Raw genomic sequence first — 23,153 nt, 5'->3', positions numbered from 1 at the left:
TGGTGTATTCATACAATAGAATATTATTTGGCCATACAGAAGTATGAAATCTTGCCATCTGTGACAACATGAATGGACCTTGAGAGCAGTATGCTAAGTGAAGTAAGTCAGATAAAGACAAATACTGTATGATTTCACTTATATATAGAATTAAAAAAAAATAACAGCTAAGCTCATAGAGAGAAGATATGTGGTTGTCAGAGGCACAGGGTGGGGTGTGGATGAAATCAGTGAAGGGGGTCAAAGGGTGCAAATGTACAGTTATAAAATAAATAAATCATGAAATGTAATATATAGCATAGTGCTATAGTTAATAAGGTATTGAATATCTGAAAGTTGCTAAAAGAGTAAACCTTAAAATTCTAATTGCAAGAAAAAAATTCTTTAACTATGTATGGTGGCAGGTATTACCTAGATTTCACAATATATACAAATCATGATGTTGTACACCTGAAACTAAAGTAACATAATGTTATATGTCAATTATACCTCAAAATTTTTTTTTACCTGAAAAGTTGAATTCCTTAATTGTCTTGTAAGGTCTTCTATGTGATGCTCAAAATTATTAGCACGTTCTTTTTCCACATCCAGCTGCTCTGACTGCTTATCATATTCTAACAAAAGATTCTTCAAAAAAAGGCAAAAGGATTTAACTTCAGGCAATTATTATACATTCAACCAGACTGTATTATCAAACCATCTTGATATAACATTTATGAGTCCATTCTGAAAGCTTAAAGTATTTAAATTCAACATTTGGTAGAATATCTAACTGGCATTATATAATAAAATTAGTATAATTCAGATGACTTTTAGTATGGGGGGGATCTATTAGAGAGCAAAATGATTTTACATTTATACAATATAATATCTGCAAGTTAAATATTCTAGTCATCAACAAAAATAAACTTCTGAAACATAAACAAAAGTTAGAGAAGGAGAAGAAGAGTTTAACTTGGTTGCCTTAACTAACTCCACCTAAAGGATTCTGATAGGGAAATGTTTTAGGCCCAGCCTAATATAAGGTAGAAGTGCTAATGGAGGAACATAGGAAGATATTTTATAAAAACAGTGTCTCATACTCTGTGGCAAAATGTTTAACATTTTCTGAACTCTAAAACCAATGGAATTTTCTTTAATATTTCTGGTTTGTGCCTACTCAAAAACAAAATGCCCAGACTGGCCTTTTTGTGACATACTAGCAAATCAGGTTATCCTCCAAAATATGTACATGAGATTCACTGTTTCCAGACTGTATGTGGGATATTTTTTTTTTCTTCCTCTCTCCTCTCTTATAAATCCTGTTTTCACTTTTGTTCCTGGAGAACTACTGACTGTTCTCCTTCACATAAATGAATTTTTGTGCATAATAACAAACAAAATCTGAGTTTTCTTTGAAAGTTTATTTTGGAAAGCCTCAAAAGTGGCCTTCATCCAGACCAGGACCTCTTGAGTCCTTGGCTCCCCCCCCTTCCCAGACTCCTTTGGGGTCTCATGTGTGACAATTATATGCTCTTTCTGATTCCTGCTTGCCAAATCTGATTCTTGGCCAAATCTAATTTTGTTTCTAATTCTGATTTATACATAATCAACTATTATCCACACTGGTAGCTGAGTGTTAGAATCTGGGTTTCAATTTTATGGTCTATCCATCTTGTGATAGGTAAAAGGCAGGAATTGGGAATCTAGAAGCTGGCTTATAAATTTGTTTGTTCATGTTTATTTGTCTGAGAATTCTGTTACTTCCTGGCATATTGAGAAATCATTTGTGTTCTTTTCCACAGAGAGAAGATTTCATGCTTGTTTTGTATTTGTGCAAATTCCTCTAACTCCATAGATCAGAGATCTTTATCCTCTTAAACTCTATCTGGTCTTCTTTGTTTTTACTCGCTATGGTTCTAATAGTTGTCAAGGACTGCAAAAATTGAGTATCAAAGCTGACTCTAGTAAATAATGGCTCCTTACAGGAAATTCTGACTATAATCATATATTATTCCTAAGGGGAGCACTGGAACAAAAAATGAATGCCATGCACGCAATGGTCTAATTTCCTTGATGCATATGCTGATGCTTCTTCTCAGCAAAGAATAATTATGAATTATCATCCCTTCAGAACTGTTGCGTGTTCAGATCTTAAAAAAACAAAACAAAACTGATAAAGATGATGATTTTAAGTGATACGAAGACTGGAAAAAGAAACTAGCCAAATTCACAAGTAATCCACAAAATTACTGAGCATCCTAATATTGATGCTCCTTAAGGAACCTAATGGAGCTCAGTTGTAAGTCTGTTTTTACAAAAAGCGGTAATTTTTTTAAATTTCATTTTTTATTTAAATACTAGTAATATATATGGTAAAATTGGTTTCAGGTGTAGAATTTGGTGATTCATCACTTACATATAATTCCCAGTGCTCATCACAAGTGCCCTCCTTAATACTCATCACCCATTTAGCCCATCCCCCACCTGCTTACCCCCATCAACCCTCAGTTTGTTCTCTATAGTTAAGAGTCTCTTATGGTTTGCATTCCTCTTTTTCCCTTCTGCTATGTTCATCTGTTTTGTTTCTTAAATTCCACATATGAGTGAAATCATATGGTACTTGTCTTTTTCTGACTTATTTTGCTTAGCATAATACACTCTAGCTCCATCCACGTTGTTGCAAATGGCAAGATTTCATTCTTTTTGATGGCTGAGTAACATTCCATTGTGTGTGTGTGTGTGTGTGTGTGTGAATGTATATATGCCACATCTTCTTTATCCATTCATCTGTCAGTGGACATTTGGGTTCTTTGGCTATTGTTGATAATGCTGCTATAAATATCAGGGTGCATGCACCCCTTTGAATCACTTTTTGTATCCTACTACTACCCAGTAGTGCAATTGCTGGGTCATAGGGTAGCTCTATTTTCAACTTTTTGAGGAACCTCTGTACTGTTTTCCAGAGTGGCTCCACCAGCTTGCATTCCCACCAACAGTGTAAGGTTTCCCTTTCTCCACAACCTCACCAACGTCTGTTGTCTCCTGAGTTGTTAATTTTAGTTATTCTGACAAGAGAGGTGGTATCTCATTGTAGTTTTGATTTGTATTTCCCTGAGGATGAGTGATGTTGAGCATCTTTTTAAAATGTATCTGCTAGGGATGACTGGGTGGCTCAGTCAGTTAAGTGCCTGCCTTCGGCTCAGGTCATAGGGTCTTGCTCAGCGGGTCTTGCTCTGCCTGCTGCTCCCCCTGCTTGTGCGTGTGCTCTCTGACAAATAAATAAATCAAAGTCTTAAAAAAAAAAATGTATCTGCTAGTCATCTGGATGTCTTCTTTGGAAAAATGTCTGTTCATATCTTCTGCCCATTTCTTAACTGGATTATTTAGTTTTTGGGTGTTGAGTTTTATAGATTTTGGATACGAACCCATCATCAGATATGTCATTTGCAAATACCTTCTCCCATTCTGTCAGTTGTCTTTTGGTTTTGTTGACTTCTTCCTTTGCTGTGCAAAAGCTTTTGATCTTAATGAAGTCCTAATAGTTCATTCTTGCTTTTGTTTCCCTTGCTCCTGGCAACATGTCTAGTTAAGAAGTTGGGGTGGCTCAGGTGGCTGAGGTCAAAGAGGTTGCTGCCTGTGTTCTCCTCTAGGATTTTGATGGTTTTCTGTCTCACATTTAGGTTTTCCATCCATTTTGAATTTATTTTTGTGTAGTGTAAGAAAGTGGTCCAGTTTCATTCTTTGGTAAGTTGTTGTCCAGTTTTCCCAAAACCATTTATTGAAGAGATTTTTTCCATCAAGTATTCATTTCTGCTTTCTCGAAGATTAACTGACCATATAGTTGTGGGTCTATACATGGCTTTTCTTTTCTGTTCCATTGATCTATGTGTCTGTTTTTGTGCCAATACCATACTGCCTTGATGATTACAGTTTGTAATATAGCTTGAAGTCCGGAATTGTGATGTCTCCAGCTTTGCTTTGCTTTTAGTGATTATCATTTTTTTTTTTTAAGATTTTATTTATTTATATGACAGACAGAGACAGCGCAAGAGAGGGAACGCAAGCAGGGGGAGTGGGAGAGGGAGAAGCAGGCCCCCTGCAGAGCAGGGAGCCTGATGTGGGGCTCGATCCCAGGATGCTGGGACCACTACCCGAGCAGAAGGCAGATGCTCAACAACTGAGCAACCCAAGCACCCTAGTGATCATCATTCTTAAACATATCAGCACTGCTGATTTAATCTTAAATCCTGATGTTTCATCACAAATGAAATCCCTACCTTACTCAAAGATTTAGAAAATTTTACAACTATAAAACCTATTTTTAAAAATGTTTTAATAGACTTCATTTTTTTTTTCTTTAGAGAAGTTTTAGGTTCACACCAACACTGAGAGAAAGGTACATAGATTTCCCATTACCCCTCCACCCCAAATGCAGAGCCTCTGACATTATCAACAAGCCCCACCACAGTGGTACATTTATTGTAACTGATGACCCTACAAGGACACATCATCCTCCAAAGTCCATAGTTTACACTAGGGTTTACTTTTGGTGTTATACATTCTCTAGGTTTGGAAAAATTTAAAATGACATACATCCTCCATTATAGATTATCATACAGAGTAGTTTCACAAGCTAAAAATCCACAGAGGATTTTCCCACCTCTTTCCATTTTTCCCCCACTTATTTATCCCTTCCTTCCCCAAACCCCTGGGTACCACTGATTGCTTTTTTTCTCAACTGTCTTTTGCCTTTTCCAGAATGTCATATAGTTGGAATAATACATTATGTAGACATTTCAGATTGGCTTCTTTTGCTTGGTCATAGTATACATTTAAGTGTCCTCCACACCTTTTCATGGCTTGATAGCTCATTTCTTTTTAGTGCTGAATAATACTCCATTGTTTGAATGTACCACAGCTTATCTATTCACCTACTGAAGGCCACTCTGGTTGTTTCCAAATTTTGGCAATTATAAATACAGCTGCTATAAACATCTATGTGCAGGTTTTTGTGTGGATATGTTTTCAACTGCGTTGGGTAAATACCAACGGTTACTAGATTGTATGGTAGGAGTAGGTTTAGTTTCGTAAGAAACTGCCAAATTTCTCTCCAAATGGCTGTACTTAATTACTCTTTTGCAACCCCACCAGAGTTCCTAAATGAGAGTTCCTGTTGCTTCATGTCCTAGTCAGCATTTGGTAGTGTTGGTGTTTCAGATTTTGGCCATTCTAATAGGTGTGCAGTGGTTATCTCATTGTTTTCATTTGTACTTCCCTGATGACATATGGTGTGGAGTATCTTTATATGCTTATTTGCCATCTCTTTACCTTCTTTGGTGTGGTATCTGTGAAATTTTTGGCCCATTTTTAAAATCAGGTTTTGGTTGAGTTTTAGTGGTTCTTTGCATATTTTGGGATAACAGTCCTTCATCAGATATATGTCCTTTGCAAATATTTTCTCCCAGTCTATGCCTTCTCATTCTCTTGATATTATCCTTCACAGAACAGCAATTTGTAATTTAAATGAAGTATATATAGCTTATCAATTCTTTCATGGGTCAGGCCTTTGGTGTTCTATCTAAAAAGTCATTGCCATACCCAAATTAACTAGGTTTTTTCCCATTATCTTCTAGGAATTTCATGTCTTATGTTTTACATTTAGGCTTGTGATCCACTGAGTTAATTTTTGTGAAGGACATAAGGTCTGTGTCGAGATTCCGTTTGTTTTATATGTGCATGTCCAGTTGTTCCAGCACCATTTGTTGAAAACATTACCTTTGCTCCACTGTCAAAGAACAGTTGACTATATTTATGTGGGTCTTTTTCTGGGCTCTCTATTCTGTTCCACTGATCTGTCTATTCTTTCACCAACACCACATTGTCTTGATTGCTGTAGTGTTATAGTTAAGTCTTGAGGTCAGGTTAATCCTCCCATTTTATTCTTCTTCAATATTGTGTTGCCTTTTCTGAGTCTGACCTATATCATTTTCCAAAGAACTTTTTACGTTTGTTGAAAGGCATGTCTTTTCCTATGAGTATTCTCATTATTGCAGTTATACCTTGTTCTTGTCTCACAGTTGATATTCTATTCTTTTTCAAACTTTTGAAATCTATATTCTAAACAAAGAATCTGGCATACCTGGTCTACCCATGGAGGAAAAATTAATAAAACATATTATGGGGTTCTTAAAATTGAAAAAAGCAAATTGCTAATGGCTCATAAAAGACAAGCCTATATTTAAACTCAAATAAGTGTTTTACAAAATGAATTTGTCAGATACCTTTATATATTAAGGATATTAATCCCTTGTCATATTTTCATGTTAAGTTTATACTTTTATTATAGTTCAGTTTATCTTTTTCTTTGTAACTTCTTTAACTGCTTTAAGTTTAGAAACATATTTCATATCCAGAACTCAAATGATTAAGTGTCTTATACTAGGTTTTTAAAAATCCCTTTCACATTTGACAAAACTCTTTAAATTCATCTAGAATTCATTTTGGTGTGTGGGAGTGAAGTAAAAATCTGACTAAATTATTCTGAAGTAGTTATTTAATTCCTTCTTTGTTAGTTTCCATGTTTTTAGATCTTACTGTAGTATACAGCATAGCTTACTTGGTGTTAGAACAAATCTGGAACCAGACTGCCTGAATCCAACCCTAGCTTTACTATGTTACTTGCTCTGTGATTTGAGTCTCTTAATCTCTTTGTGCCTCGGATTCCTCACTTGTAAACTGGCAATGTTAGTAACATATTTCTTGGGGTTCTTTTGAGAATTAAGTGTGATAAGATATGTAAAGTGCTTAGAAGAGAACCTTGCCTAGAAGTGTTTGTTGTTATACAGAAGTCTCTATGTCTTCTGTTAATGTCTTATTTCTACATCAGACCTGGATCACACTATTATGGTTTCATAATAAATTTTAGCATCTGCTAAAGCAAGATGTCCATTTTCTTTTTTCACTTAAAAAGTATTTACTATTCTTGTGAGCTTATTTTCCATTTGAAACTTAGAATGATCAAGATTGCCCAGTCAAAAAAAATCCTAGATTTTTTAGTGAGATTGTTTTGGAACATGTAAACCAACCTGAAAACTAGTATTTCAAATAATAATAGTTGCCATATATATGTTCTGTAGTTTTCTTCGTGAAGGCCAAATTTTCTCATTAAAGTTCTTCCAAAAATTTTATTTTTTGGCTACTATGGAATTTTCTTCTTTCAATCAATCCCACTTGGCTTACTTTCTTGTCCCTACCACCCACATTTATTGTTCTACACAGTAAGTTTCTTATATTTTTGTCTACTTTTTATTATTGCCACTGGAATTTAAGTCCTAAGAGGGCACAAATTTAGTGTATTTGGTTGACTGCACCTCCCTAGAACTCAGTATTTGGCCTGACTGTATAAATATTTGCCAAATAGATACATAAAGAATGTAATGGTATTTATCTTACATTTAATGATGTCATTGCACTCTCATTTTATTTTTTTTTATAATAGATTCTCATGTTAGGTTGACAAGCATTATTACCTCCAAATAATGCATTCACTTTCTTTTTAAACTGTTGTTTGAGCTTCAAGTTTATTCACTTGGCCAGAATATAAAATAATAACAGTAATAATAGCCATCTTTTTTGTTACTTATTTTATTAGGAAATCCCAAAACAGAATTTTAGTTTTAAAAAAATAATAGCTTGAAGGAACTTTAAAGCTTAGACACTTAAAATCTTGATACTAGGATGCTACCACATTACACAAAAAAATAGAAAAAAGGATTTACTAAAAAATACAAGGTGACTGTGTTATGGACAAGAGTTTCACATTTCTAGTACATTCCTTAACTTAGAAGTTCCAAATATAACTTGCTATTAAAATAACTATTTTTACCTTATAGCTTTCTGCTCCTTGAATGAGATCTCTCATGGAAGTAGACAACTGATCCTTTTCTGATCGAACAGATTCTAGCTCTTCCCGTAGACTCTGGGCCTATTTTAAATATAAGAAGTTTTTTATGGACAGAAATACTAGATTTTCTAACATGTAAAATTCTTGAAGCTTGCATTTTTAAGTCCCCTTACCTCTTTTTTGCTAGAATCTAGTTCTTTCTTTGCCTTCACAGCAACCAGTTTTATCTTATTTATTTTTTCCTCTTTCTCTTTGGATTCTTTGTCCAGATATCCTAAAAACACAAAATGAAAGAATTATATATGAACTCAAAAGGAAAAAAACCCAATTTACTTACTTTAGCCTTTGAAATTGACCTTTAATTGGGAACACAAAATCTGTAATTTGGAATTAAAAGTAATGAAATAAGTAGCAAAAATATTAATATTTTTTTAAGTGAAAGCTTATTCATTACCTAAGCAAGGCAAACAATGTAAAAAATTTCCTGCAATCAAAATAGCCTACTTTTCTTAAAAATCATTTCATAAGCAGCTAGAAATTAGAGAGGGTGTTAGTACTCCTTTAATGTTAGAAGACTTCCTAGAGGGCACCTGGGTGGCTCAGTTGGTTAAGAGTCTGCCTTTGGCTCAGATCAAGATCTCAGGGTCCTGGAATCAAGCCCCCTATCGGGTTCCCTGCTCAGCAAGGAGTTAGCTTCTCCCTCTCCCTTTGCCCTTCCCCACCCCCACTTGTACTCTCTCTCCTTCAAATAAATAAATAAAATCTTAAAAAAAAAAAAAAAAAAGATTTCCCAGAAACTCAAGTACCGTAGGACTTTTGGTGGCAATCTGCAAATCAGGGTCATGTAAGGGAAATACCAGACACAGTTAAATACTTAGGCTCTATAGGCACACTCCTCTTGGTTGACAGGTGTAATTTTTACAACTAAACCCATAATGTGTTTTACGTACCCAATCCTGATCTCTCTCTTAATGTCTTTAGCCATCTCCTCTATTTCAACTCCTGTGTTCCAGATCTTAATTCTTGCTATTTCTGCTTAAGTCACGATCTGAATTTCTGTTCTTGCTTGTTATTCTAGATGCACCTGTGCTCACAGCCTCTGCCTTCCGCTGCTGCAGTGTGGTGATTTGCCTTTTGTGTGTGTGCAGCACTGGCCAGCTGTTCCACTTCTGCATTTCATTCTATAACCTTCTCACCCACTCAGGCATCAGTGCAGCAATGCTCCCTCTTTCTTGTGCAGCAAATCCCCCTAATGGATTTTTTCCCAACATGCAAAAAGGAAAATATCAAGAGCTTTAAAGCTAAGAGCAAACAGTGGAAGGACCAAAGAGGATGGGAAGAGGTCACAAAAGGACTGGTGAAACATCGCACACACACAAAAAGGCAAATCACCACACTTCCCATCTGGCTATTGTCTCATCTCTTTCTTGTATAGCAAAACTCCGTGTTAAGAGTTGTGTACACATGCTCTCAAATTTCTCTTCCCCCATTTTTTTTCTTGAACTCATTTTAATCAGGCTCTGGCCTTAGCATATCACAGAACAGGTTCTCAAGTTACTAATGACCTCTGTGCTGCTTAATCTAATGATTAGTTCATTGTACTAATGTTACTTGACCTATAGCAGCATTTGCCATGGTTAAATATTTGTTCCCTTTTGAAACACTTCTATCACTTGCACTTCATTGGTCTTAATTTCTAAGACATTTTATGCTCTGGGTTTTCCTAACTCACTGGCTACTCCTTCTCAATCTCCTTTGCTGTTCCTGTCTTTCAGATTTCTAAATGACAGATTAATTGTCTCTGGTCTTTTTTCTACATTCACTTCCTTGGTGATCTCCATTTTATGGCTTTTAATGCAACTATTATGTTAACTACAACTTTTTATCTCTGGTCTAGCTCCCCCCCCCAACTCCAGATTTGCATATTTAGCAATCTACCTGACATTTCCATTAGGGTTGTTATATAACATGTCTCAAACTGAGTTCCTAATTTCATCTAACTCTACCTGCCTCAATCATCCACCTCAAGAAAATAGGATTCATCATAAAATCTTACAACTTCCTCCTCTCCCTCTTCCCCACCAGACTAATTGGGCACTAAACTGAAGCATTATGGGCACATTACTTAATACTTCTAGGTATTTGTTTCTTCATTTTTAAATGGGAATAAAATAGCTACCCCGTAATGTTAGTATGATGAAGATGCGTTAGGAAAAAGTCCCAATTGCTCTGCACACGTTCTTTTGCTTTTGTGATGGGACTCCTGCCTCTCCAGGAACTTCTTGGTATGCTCCTTAATCTTATATATATTAACATACATGCACCTGCTGTTCCCTCCTGCCTCTTCTCTTGTCAAATTTCTCATTCTTCAAGACACAACAAAAGTACGGCCTATTCTGTGATGTTTTTTCCTAACTCAAGACAGTTAATCATGCCTTCCTGTAGTGCCAGCACTGTATCTTGTCCACACCTCAAACTACTGCAATAACAGCCCCTTCTGGCACTGAACTCTTTGAAGACATGGTCTGTATCTTAATCACTCTGCTATTAATATAGTCTGGCATTCAAATAAAGTTTGCTAAATGAATGAAAAATCCCAAAAAAATCATGGAACCATTTATAAAGGGAATCACATCAGTCCTTTGGATTAAACAAGAAAGTGGTAATTTTGGAAGGGAAGGCAAACAGATGGCAGAGAAGCAAGAATGGGGACATTAGAAAGAGACAGCTAGCTATTATGATTAAACAACTCATTAACTAGTTACTACATTTCTCAACAGACTCTAACACTACAAGAATCTGTGTAATTTATTGCAACAATATATGCAAAACCATACTTACCTATTTTTTCTTCCAGCTCTTTTACTAAAGAAGATTGATCATTTTCTACAGGTGATTTCTCTAAGGAATCCTAGATTTTATAGGAAAAACAAAAAGAAAATCACTTCATTCCCCACAATGAACTGGCCATCATGTCATGCTTGAGAAAATCCTCATTAAAGAAAATTCACATAAAAGGCAATTTGATGAAGTCTTTTTCCTACCTTGACAGACCAGGTAATACTGACCTTATCAGGCATATAGTATTTACTATAAAAAAACAAACAAACAGTAGTATCCAAGGCCAAGATGAATAACCTGACACATATCAAACACAATGCAATAAGGGAAAGATTAAATGATTATTGTTTATCATACTTTCATAAATTTTTGGAGAAAAATCTAATATTTTGGCTAAAGTTAAATACTGCAATAGCCCACTTTTCTGCTCAACAGTGCTCTTTAAGAAAGGTATTATGTATATCACACAAGAATGAAATTCAGGTCTTTTTCATTATGTAGTTTTAGTGGTGACTGGTTGCACAATTTTAACCAGGACATTTAACCCCTTAATCATTTAATCTTATGCAAAATCAAGATTCTAAAATGATCTAAAACCAAAAAGTGACCAATGTGGATATAGGATACACAACACGAAAATGTTTACTGTACTTTCAGAAAATTGTCATTTGAGCTTAAATGATGAAAATTTACTTCTAAGTGTAAAAATTTAATGTATATATTTTCTCGAATCTAGGACTAGAATTAAGTATTTATTTAAATTAATAGAATTGAAATAAGAGTACCTTTAATAATAACAACTCTGCTCTCACATCCCGTAATTCGGCTTCTTTTTGCTCTAGTGATAGCCTCAGATTTTCATGTTCCTTTACAAAACACTGTTCTTTTACATTATGGGTTTCATTTTTGCTACATAATTTTTGAGAGGCTTCTTCAACTTGACTTAAAAGATTCTGATTTTCAAGTCTTGTTTTTTCATTAGCATTCTTCATTTCTAGAAGATCAGACTGCAAGTCCTCTTTATGTGACAGTGTTTCTTCTAACTCTTTCCTTAAGAGAACTTTCTCTTGTTCATGGTTTCTTAGTAAAGATCGAAGTTCTTCACACTGAACTGTATTCTCTTCTTGAAGGCACTCAATCTTTTTTTCTAACTCTGCTGCCCTTTTATCATAGTGAAAAATCATGTTGTGTTTTTCCTCATTTATTTTAGTTAAGGATTCACCTATTGCTTGCAGGACATTCACAACATCTTGTTCTTCATTTTCTTCAGAAATTTTGGGCTCCATCTGCTTAAGAAAACCATACAACTGAGTTTTGACAAATAACTTCTGAACCTGCTCATTTTCAAGCACTGTACTTAAATTATCTCGTTCTGCAACCACTAACTGAAGTTTCTTTTCTAATTCAGAAATGTGTTCCATAAGCATAAAAACTCCTTCTTTTTGGGACAGGAGAGCTTCCAAATCCCTATTTAACTTGTTCTTTTCTGAACTTAATCTATTATTTTCCTCATAAGGAGACTTCACTTCAGATGACAGTGCTTCCTGGTCTTCAGAAATAATTTTTAATCGAATCATAAGCTTTTCTAGTTTTTGGTTATTTTGATCCTTTTCTTTTAAAGTTTCTTCTAGTTCTCCCGTTAATTCATTTACCTTTTGTTCTAGTTCACTGTTGTACTGGCTAGTTTGTTCCACTTTTTCCCTAAGTTCTATGACCAATCTTTCTTCCCTTTCACATTTTTTATGGAGATTATCCATCTCTTCATGAGAAGATTTTATTTTACCTATGAAAATATTTTTTTCCTCAGTAAGAGAATTTATCTTTGCTTCAAATTCTTGTAACATGGTATCTCTCTGACTGAGACTAACTAAACATAATTCATTCTTTTCTTGAAGACTTTTTATGGTATTTTCAAGTTCTGGTACTAATTCTTGTTGGGATAACTTTTCGTTTTCTCTCTGGAGATGATTCACAGTTTCAAGAAGAGCATCTTTTTCATTAAAAGCAGTTCTGAGCTTCTGTTGAAGTTCATTAACATCAGATGCTTGCTGTTGCTTCATTGATTCAAACTCTTGACTTATTTTCCCAGCAGATTCCCCCAGTTCTGTTTGTAAGATTTCCATAATCTCTCGCAAACTCTCATAATTTAAAATTGCTTCTTGCTTTTCTTGCTGTAGGTTTTCACATTGCTCCTTAAGACCCTGTATTTCAAACATTAATGTTAATTTTTCTTTTTCTGAGCCTGACAAAAATGTCTCATTTAGTTCTGATATTTCTTTTTGATGTTGTTCCTTAAGACTCTGTACTTCTTTGTTATGTTTTTCTACAGTATAGCAAAATTGTTTATTTGAATCTTCTAGCTCAGATTTTAATTTTTCAATTACACAACCCTGTTCTTCTTTAGCTAGCAACAATTCATTAATTTTAAACTCCAAGTCTTCCCGTTCATGAAAAAACTCATCTTTTATATGTTGTGCATCAATTTCAAGTTTTAATTTAAGATTATTCATGTAAGTTACCTCATCTTTTAAGATACTATGTTGAGACTCCAATTCTTTTAAGGTATTTTCTAAATGTTTGACTTTTTCGTTTACTACTCGTTCTACAAAAGCATCTTTTAAGACCAAAGGACACATCTGATTTTCATGGTTTGCATTTGGTGCATTCTCTAAGTTTTCTAATTCACATTCATATTTCTCCTGAGTGTTCTTCTCACTTGCCTCACCTTGTCTGACTAAATTCTTCTTTAGCTGGTTTAAATTATTTACTTCTGCTTCACGTTCTTTAGCAGATGCTTCAATTTGGCACATCAATTCTTTAATCTGCTCTTGGTGTGTAGCTTTCAATTGCAAAAGCTCTTTTTGCAAACTAATAACATCTTTTTGGTAATGCTGGGAATTAGCCTCAATGACTTCTTGGAGATGAGTAATTTCTTTCTCCTTTTCATTTGTGGCAGCTCTTAGTTGTTTTTGCAGATACAAAATTTGCTCCTCAAAGGCTGGCCTGATATTCTGAATCTCCTCTTGTAGTTTTTTAACATTATCTTCACAGTCACCCTGGAATTGAAGTTGTTCAGAAAGTTCTAATTGTTTTTTGGTTACTTCTTCCAGTTCCTTTTGCAAGCTAGCTTTATCTTCACTGTGCTTGGAATGTACTGCCATTAATTCATTTTTCAGATTTTCAATTTCTTTCACATAGTTTCTTTGTGATTGTTCAAACTCCTTGTTCACATCTTTGATCTTAGTTACAGAATCCTATTACAAAAACAAGCACACAAAAATTATTTAAGACAAAAGAAACAGCTGCCTTCAGGAAAAATATTAGCCACAGACTAATTAGAAAAGGAAGTGAGCAAAAATGTACATAGAGAAATAGGATACTGAGATTCCAAGAATTCTGCACAGGCTGTGACTACCTTAAGTATGACAATATACTGCACATCAGCAGTATTAAATATGTTATTCAAAGTAATAACTAAAAAGACAAGAAAACACAAAATAATAACTAAGAAATAAGAAATCTCTGAGTTTAATTTCCTTTTAAAAAGTGATAAATTATGTAAGTTGCATTAAGTCACAAGACTTTAATTAGTATCTCCTGAGTAAAATAATAAGGGACTTTTGGAGAAAATTAGCCCAGACCCAAAAGGCAATTGAGTATCCTAGAACTGAACAGATAATGATATTTAGAGTATGTGTGAGAATCAACTTACTTAAGTACTGTTTCACAAAATATGTAATCTTTATTAATTTTTAATAAAGAATGACATTATAGCAATAAGTAAGATTAAGCAATGCAACAACATTGGCTCCAATTCTATGTATCCAGATGATTTTTAATGATTTTTCTTTTTAGATATCAACTTGTTTTCTTGTAAATTATTATAATCAGACCAGATGCTCGTTAAGGTCTTAGCTCTAAAATTCATGACCATATTAGTTAACAAATAAAAAACCAAACATTAAACTGTTGTCTTACCTCAACCTCTTGCTTCATTTTAATATTTTCCTTCTTCAGACAAAGACACTGTTGCTCAGTCTCTGCTTTTTCCAGAAGAATGGCATCCAGACGTTCAGTCAATGCCTGTTTTGGAACAGGATGATTTGTTTGCCTGTGGTTAAACATGGTGGATTGACCACATGCATAAATTTCTCTTCACCTTTTCCAAACCACACTGAAGTAAGGATAAAAGACTTAAAAAGGTCTATACATAAGAACAAAGAGAAAAGGAGAAAAGAAGTGAGCATATGGGAAATTTCACCATATTTTTTGAAAACTAAAAAGTGGAGGAGGAACTGAATTAGAAATTAGAAAGACGGAAAGTATAACTCACAGTACCTTCACAAGGAAACACATATGAGAAGCTGGCAAATACTCTAGAAAACTAAATGCTCAGAAATCAGAGGCCCCAGATACTGTTAAGGGAAGTATAATGTGTGGGATTCAAAAATTGGGGATTGGTTGAAAACCTGAATAGGGAGTGGTTAGAATAATAGGCAAGAAATCACTCATGTCCCTTCTTTCTCAGAGACAGGTTTGTTCTCTGCAGAAATTAAACAGGATAGGAAGTTAATGAAACAGAAATTAAATCAACAAGAGTCAGTTGATTTGAAAAAAAAATGCTAATGAAACAACCTCTAGCAAGACTGACCAAGAGAAGACAGAAGTCACAATCATAAAATAAAAAGGAAACATATTTACATATAAATCAGAGATTAAAGAGTTAAAGACAATATTATGAACAATTATTTGGCAACAACATTAACAACTGAAATGAAAGGAATAAAAATTGCTAGAAAAATATAGCTTCATTAACTCAAGAAAAAATTAAAAACCATAATTAATACTATAACTACTTAAAAATGAAACTAGTGGCTTAAAAATTGTCTACTAAAGAAAACAGAAGGAAGAGTTTTACAGGTGAATTCCATCAAATTTTCAAAGAACAGATTATCCCAATTACATATGAACTTAGACAAAATAAGAAGCAATTCCCAAGTTATTCTATAAAATTTGCATAACTTGATACAAATATCTGAGGACTTTACAAACAGGAAAATCATAAATCATAAATCCAATTCACCACAAATCCAGATAAAGTTAATCCTAAAGGTTAAAATCTAAATAAATGTTAAAATCCTGAATAAGTCTTAGTCCACTATCACCCTAGATTTGCTTGCCTCTGAACTTACATGAAATAAAGAAAAACTTTAACAAAAACAAAACAGATGCAGAAAATTTAGAGTTTTATATAAAGTTATAGCTATTATTCAGACAGGGGTAGAATAAAGCCATTTTAAAATATGGGATGACAACATTTTCCTCCCAAACATCCCTTCTTAGAATGCTACAGAAAGACATACTCTATATAAGATGAGGTTAACCAAGAAAGTCAATGACATGTCACCTAGCAAACAGGGGCCAATAATAGGAAAGCAGTATAGAAATTCACAGGATCACAGCACAAGGCCAATTCCAGGAAAACTGTGTGGCAGACCAAGAGAATGACCAGAACAAATCAGTGTAGGACAGAAGGCTCTAGAAGGAGGTGGTCCAGGAAAAAATGGAAAAGGTTATTTGATCTATTTGACCGAAAGTAAGAGTTGTTGTGAAAGATAGCTAAATTTTCATCTGCTGTAGTAGCAAGTTAAGAGCTAAATGTCTAAATGGATAAATCAAAGAATAGCAGTATAACCATATATTTTTAGAAACAGAAATAATTCTGTTATTTAGTATTATAATAAGCTCTTTAGTAATTAGCATTATTGGTAAATCATATGCATATATTACTTTGGTTAAAACAGTTTTAGTTTTGGGCGCCTGGGTGCCTCAGTTGGTTAAGCGACTGCCTTCGGCTCAGGTCATGATCCTGGAGTCCCTGGATCGAGTCTTGCATCGGGCTCCCTGCTCGGCAGGGAGTCTGCTTCTCCCTCTGACCCTCCCCCCTCTCGTGTGCTCTCTCTCATTCTCTCTCTCTCAAATAAATAAATAAAATCTTTAAAAACAAAAAAAAAACAGTTTTAGTTTTAAAATTAGTTTTTCACAATACATAATGTATTGCAATATAAACTTCTGACTAGTAAATATCAGGGGAAGCCTAAATACATTCATTAAATTTAGGAGATATATAGAGGCCATTAACTGAAAACAGCTGTAAAAAACCTTGAAGGTTTGAGGCACAGAATGGACAGTTATTTTTTAGCAAACATAGATTTGATTCCAGCAAAGAGATAGTAACAAGAATGACTGTACTAGAAATTCCATTCTCTTAACATGCAGTTTTCACCTTCCCCTTGCATTTAGCAGCAGCATATAAGTTCACTATAATACCATACACTTCAAATTTTGACATGGAAAATATGGATTATTATTCCTATATTTAAAATAGAAGTCAAACATGTCAGCTTTGAATAAAATTTAGATGTATCCCAATGCACTAGAAGATCACTACCAGAAATAAGATGATTTCCAGAAATTTTAATTACAATTAAAACTTATAAAAAGCCATAAATTTTTAACATTATAGGAAAAACAGAAAATTCTGTATTCAGAGCCTCATTTTTCTAGTGTAGTTTTTCCAATGAAGAGATAAAACTTAGCAAGAAGTTTTCCAGAGGTGTAGAGAATGTATTATATTGCAGTATAGGATTTTTCTAAAATAGAAAAATTACTTATAGCAGCAGAATAACTGATACATATCTCTTTCACTCCCCAAAGTAATTCTCTCATTAGAATTAGAAGCCAAAGGTTTTGTTCTCATGAATTTTACCAAACTTACTTTCTGAAACTTGAGCGGTGAGGATAACATGCTTTAATATGAAATTAACCTGAAAAGTAAAGCTCGTTAACTTAGAGAAATTTTCTAATCTCCTCTTTAGCAGTTTTGACAGAAAGGGAGAATACACTACTCGGGAATAAGGAGGAAATAAGGCAGATATTTAGATATTCTGGAATGCAACTGTATAACAAGTATTTCAAGGGCTAAGAGTTAACTGATACTAAATGATACAAAAACCCCTTTTTAGTGTGTATGTATTAAATACCCCCACAAATAAAATATGCCAATAACATATATTACAATGAATTTTTTATTTTATTTTTTTAAAAGATTTTATTTATTTGAGAGAGAGAGATAGCGAGAGATAGTACCAGCAAAGGGGGGGAGTGCAAACGGGGGAAGCGGGGAGAGGGAGAAGCAGGCTCCCCCGAGCAGGGAGCCCGATGCGGGACTCGATCCCAGCACCCTGGGATCATGACCCAAGCCAAAGGCAGACACTTAACCGAATGAGCCACCCAGGCATCCCTACAATAAATTATTGAGAACTTATGTGACCGATGCAATTTTAAGTTCTAAGCATGTATTAACTCAAAATACAACACCTCTATGAACAGTAGGTATTATTATTATTTTCTCTAGTCTACAGGTGAAGGAACTGAAAGGAAAGAAACTTAGATATGGCCACGTAGGTAATACATGGCAGAGCAGGGATCCAAAGATCTGAAATCAGGGTGTCTGGCTCTAGAGTCAATACTCTTAGGTAAATATCAAGTAGTTTTACTTCAGCTATCACTGATTAATAAAATACAAAATGACTAAATAAGCAAAGAAAACTACTATGAATTCACTAATACTTAAGTAACTCAGTACACTGTGAATCCAAATGGTATTTGTGCACACTATGCATGCTTTATATACTGTCTTAGCTAAATAAAGAACAAAGCAATCGTGTGAGATATGCATGGGGATTTAAAGCTCTCTTACAGTAACTCTCTGGGAGTCCTTCAATTGTACACTGCTCACAAGTTGGGAGCCCCCTAGTAAGAAAATAAGATAATTTATAAACTTATAATCAAAGAACAGATATCAAGACTCAAATTATAAATACAGAAAAGGAAAAAGATTACTGCAGAGCTTTGAGAAGTAAAAGAAACTCTAAAGAAGATTAGGCCAAACTGGGGGTGGGGGAGGCATTTAGTCAGCATTAAGGGCATGTAAATAAGAATAACGAATTCAGCTTCTTTGACAGGGAATAACAAAATAAAAACAGTACCCTATGATCTAGTAAAAGCATGTAAAACTGAAAAGAGAGGAGAGCCTGGTTAGGGAGGTATCAAAAAAAGTTAAGTATGACACGAGGCATTTACCATACAGCCATGGAAATGGAGAAAGCATACTGATAAACTACAGTGTTATCCTGAAGGAACTAGAAGTCATTGGTGGCTGACACACGTAGAGGATAAAGGAAACAGAAAAACTGAAGAGTCTCTAAAGTTAAAAGTCCTGAAAAACAGGGCTGCCACTGGTTGTCCAGGCAAGGGGATTTGGTCTGAATATGAATATGAAGACAAGAAAAATGGGTGAGTATTTCTTTCCCCAAACAGCTCAAAATGTCAGCAGTCACATCCAGGAATATATGTCTATTAATAGATTATATGTATCTATCAGCCTAAAAATCATCATCAAAGTCCTGAGCATGGGTTTTCTAATTACAGAGTGTGTGGGATGAAGACGGGAGAGAGGAACACTCATTTTAGAACAGAAAGGGATGGAGAGGTCATTTAACTCTTTTTACAGGCAACCAGAGAGGTAAAAAACTTAACCAAGGGCAGGGAGGAAGTGGACAAACAGGGACAGAAAGCCAGACAGGGCTCTGGCAGACTGACAGCTTTAAAGGAAATTTGATTTGTCATTAGACATTTCCTCTAAGTAAATATATAAAAATTAAAGCAATATTTGCAACTGTTGCATTACCTTAATAATATCATCAGTTCCTCCAGCAACAGGTTTTGATTTCAATTCCTCAATTTCTTTCTCCAATTCTAAATAATTATTAAAAAAATTCCATTTCAGAAATGAAGAAAATAATTATTGTCTAGAGTGATAAGTACATTCTTAAAAAAAAAAAACCCACTACAAATTAGAATACCTTTAAACAGCAGATATTTTGAGAAAGTATTAACTTTACCCAGTATTACCTTTTATTTTCCTTTTTTTTATGGAAAACTCCAGACAAATAAGAAAAGTAGTAAGAACAGTATGATTAATACACCCATCACCTTAATTCAGCAATTATTACACGGACTCTTGTTTCATCCCGGCACTTCTCCCTTTTCCTTTTTTCTTACCCATCCTGATACTTTTGTAGCAAATCCCAGACATATTATTTTAGCTGTAAATAACTTCTTACTGTATAATCTTAAAGCAACAACTAACCTCACGTTAAGCATAAATGCTAACCTATTTCATTAACTCATGTCTAGGTCTGGAGCCTAGATCACCTTTCCAAATACATTACTCTCTTTATCACAAGCTGATCCAATCTCCCTAAACACAATTTGACCTTTTCTAGTAGAACATAAATCTCGGCTTTTAGGCTGGGCAGTTAGCATTTGTTAGTCACAGGAAATTCATGGCCTCACCACATGTATTAAAAAGGACACTAATATCTACATCCTTTTGGAATATAAAGGTGAATAGGCAATCAATCAACTTCAGCAAATAAATATACTTCAACATTCCAGGGCTGGAAATCTTTTATTACTTTACTTGAGGCCTCTTTTTACAAACCCTTTGGGCTCACAACCTTATGTCTCTAACATTTCAACTGATCGCTCTAGGAAAAAAAAATGCTTTTTCAGACCAATATACAATCCAAATGAAGTAAAAAAAAAAAAGGTGCTTAATTTTAACAATTTAAGATCCTTTTCCCTGACTTTATTTTAATAATTCAAAGATAACTGCAGTTTAGTGATGTGAAATGGTAAAAAAAACCCAAAAAAACAAAAAAAAACCCACCACAGGCAAATGGTTAGAATGTTAATTAGGAATAGATTTCACTATAATTATTATGATTTTATTGGATATACTGGTAAACAAAATAAGCTAATATCCTATTAAAAACCTACTATTTTTAACCATGTTTCAATGAGATTGTGGTGAGGATGAATATTTTCAACACAATACCTGTACATCGGGATTTAGCTTTCTGTATTAGCATCATCTGTTTCTTGGCAAACTTGATAAGATCTTCCTTGGGCAATGTTTCCAGCTGAAAGATGTAATGATGTTACCAGTTTGTTATAACTCATGTTTCTATTATACCACACACACACAAAACCATAATGTCCTCTTAAAAACATCCTACTGAATAAATCTTTATGTCAACCAAACCACATTTTTAAAAAGTAGCAAATGCAACTTCAACTTAATAATTACTAGGTGAGCAATTACTATGAAATGTAAAACAACAGCACATAACCTCTTATGTACATATATTGTTTAGGTTAAGACACTTTCTGCGTTTTGATTTAATTGTAAAATTAGGGGACTGGGACTAATTCTACTTAAAGTTCCTTGGAGCTGTAAAATTATTCTATTCAAGGCTGAAATAAGTCTTTGGCTACATGAAAACATGTAAGCATAATTACAGAAACAAGACGAATCAGGGTGCATTAAGTCTTTTTAAGAAATCAGGGAAATCACTTAACCCTTGGGGCTCAGTTTTCTCATCTGTAAAATCTGGATAATAAAAGTACCTATCTTACCATTTAAGCTTATCATGAGGCTTAAATGAAGTAACTGAGCGTTCAGGTAAGTGCCAAAAACTTAGTATGCAAGCAATAAACCACCATCTTTTTAAAATCATTGAATATTAAATGTTGTATGGGACCATAAATATTACCTAATTCAACTCTCTTTTTTTACATCATAGGAGAGGTCTACTTATGTCACTGCTCCTTCCACTACACTATATAAATCCTCGTAAATTAGATTGCTTTGTTTAATGTTTGAAAAATTGCAGAATCTCTCAGCAGCATTAACCAGAAGCAGGAAGTAAACAAAAAGTCAACTCTTCTCATAGCAGGAAACTTCAAAAAGAATAAATAACAGATTGGTTACTGTGGGAACTAAAATTGAGATCCCTTGGAGAAGGATTTCTTTTAAACAGGCCACCCCACCGACCCATGCCAAAGTTCTCCATTCATCACCCTTCCACTCTTAAGTGAACCCGCTAGTCAAGTACTGTATTCTCTTCACCTTAGATTTCCCGGTCCCAGGGGTGGCTGGGGAAGCCATCCCATCTTGAACAGGATCCTGCAAAACAAAATCAAACCCAGGTGTCCGAACTCTTTTCCTAATCCCAGACGGAACGCTGGAACCTTTATAGGTAAAAGCCCTTCCGTGGAATCAAGCGTAGGAAACTCCTACGTGAGAAAGAATTGGGGAAGGAGGGGATCTGTCGCTGTGACAAATCGTATACTGTCTGGCTGTAAAGGGGCCAGATAACCGCGAGGGGCTGAGTCTGGGGCAAGGGGGAGACCAGGACAGCGCGGGGCTGCGGGGCTGCGGGGCGCGGAAGGGAGGCTGCAAAGCCCTCACACGGCGCCCATCCTCGTATCCCAAACCGCGGCGCGGGAAGGCCCGGCAGGGAGGTGGTGGGCCCGGGTCCTAGTCCGGCCACCCCGGCAGCGTTACCTCCATGGCAGCCGGCCCGCAGTGGCCACGAAGCCCCACAGCCCGGGAACCCCTCAGCCCAGCAGCCGCCGCCGCCTCCGCACTTCCGTCTGCGGCCGCCTCTGACGTACCCTCGGCTGCAGGTTAAAGGTCGCGCTTCTTCGGGCGGGGGGGGTCCACCCCCCCGCGTCTCCATAGCTACAGCCCGGTGACGCTTCCGCTTCCGCTTCTACTCCAGGAGGCGGGTCCCCGCACGCGCCCCGCCCGCCGGCTGCCCCCTCACCCTCCGCTCCCGCCTTGCGGCTGCTGCCTAACCTAGAGAGTGGGAGGTTTTCGCACGTTCAAACCCTGGTTTGAGGTGGGTCAAACCCTGGTGTTGAGTGACACAAACCCTGATAGGTTTGAATCCTGCCATTGCCATTTATTAGCTATGGGAATTGGGGAAATTAACCCTCAGGGCCTCGTTTTCCATATCTTAAAATCCTGTAAAAATGATGTACTGTATTGGGGGGTAGGCACCCCGAAAGGCCAGCTACCTTGCTCTTTAGGGGAATCCTCAGAGTGCCTGTCAGACAGACAGCTGATTTCGAGGGGTTTCTTAGGCAGATGTTGTCCAGCAGGGTGCCGTGTGAGCTCCCTAAGAAGCTGATGGAGCCAAGGATGGCGCTTCCCCTGAAACAAGCATTTCTTGCTCTAGAGGCTGTGAGGAGGTCCCCCAGGGTGCTCTGCTCGAGAGGATTCAGAACTCATGCTGATGTGGTAGGAAGCAAAAGAGACGGCCTCTCTCAGGCAGTCGGGACAGAGATGGGGGAAGACACCAAACCGGAGAAGAGAGCAAGGATCCTTACTTCTGAGGGCACAATCATTAGATTTGCTGTTTCAGTGGCCAAAGCTGCTGTTGTGTTCTGATTGGTTGGTGAAATGGTTTGCTGTCATCCCTACTTCCCCCTCATGTTTACAACAAAGGTCATT

The 23,153-nt window shown here is 35.8% G+C and overlaps 1 protein-coding gene across 2 annotated transcripts in view; it reads right to left on the bottom strand.

Moving 5' to 3' along the window:
• GCC2 (GRIP and coiled-coil domain containing 2) overlaps nucleotides 1–22,350 on the bottom strand; it is a 66,351-nt gene extending 44,001 nt beyond the window's left edge. The window contains exons 1-10 of one of the 2 annotated variants that reach the window (XM_064572675.1): nucleotides 22,203–22,350; nucleotides 21,765–21,821; nucleotides 20,691–20,775; nucleotides 19,479–19,546; nucleotides 14,705–14,809; nucleotides 11,512–13,980; nucleotides 10,727–10,796; nucleotides 8,059–8,159; nucleotides 7,868–7,966; nucleotides 508–627 (exon numbers count right to left, since the gene is read on the bottom strand). In XM_064572675.1, coding sequence (XP_064428745.1) covers nucleotides 508–627; nucleotides 7,868–7,966; nucleotides 8,059–8,159; nucleotides 10,727–10,796; nucleotides 11,512–13,980; nucleotides 14,705–14,809; nucleotides 19,479–19,546; nucleotides 20,691–20,775; nucleotides 21,765–21,821; nucleotides 22,203–22,208 — 3,180 coding nt within the window. In that variant the 5' untranslated portion in view covers nucleotides 22,209–22,350. The remainder of the gene's footprint in view (nucleotides 1–507; nucleotides 628–7,867; nucleotides 7,967–8,058; nucleotides 8,160–10,726; nucleotides 10,797–11,511; nucleotides 13,981–14,704; nucleotides 14,810–19,478; nucleotides 19,547–20,690; nucleotides 20,776–21,764; nucleotides 21,822–22,202) is intronic. The other variant, XM_045885303.3, reaches the window with a different exon arrangement.
• Nucleotides 22,351–23,153: the final 803 nt, after the last annotated feature.

The sequence above is a fragment of the Mirounga angustirostris genome, unplaced genomic scaffold (assembly GCF_029215605.1).
Source record: "Mirounga angustirostris isolate CCGP_5_RB_7025 unplaced genomic scaffold, mMirAng1.0.hap1 SCAF_10, whole genome shotgun sequence".
Lineage (NCBI taxonomy): Eukaryota > Metazoa > Chordata > Mammalia > Carnivora > Phocidae > Mirounga > Mirounga angustirostris.
This window is presented reverse-complemented; position numbering and strand designations above follow the sequence as displayed.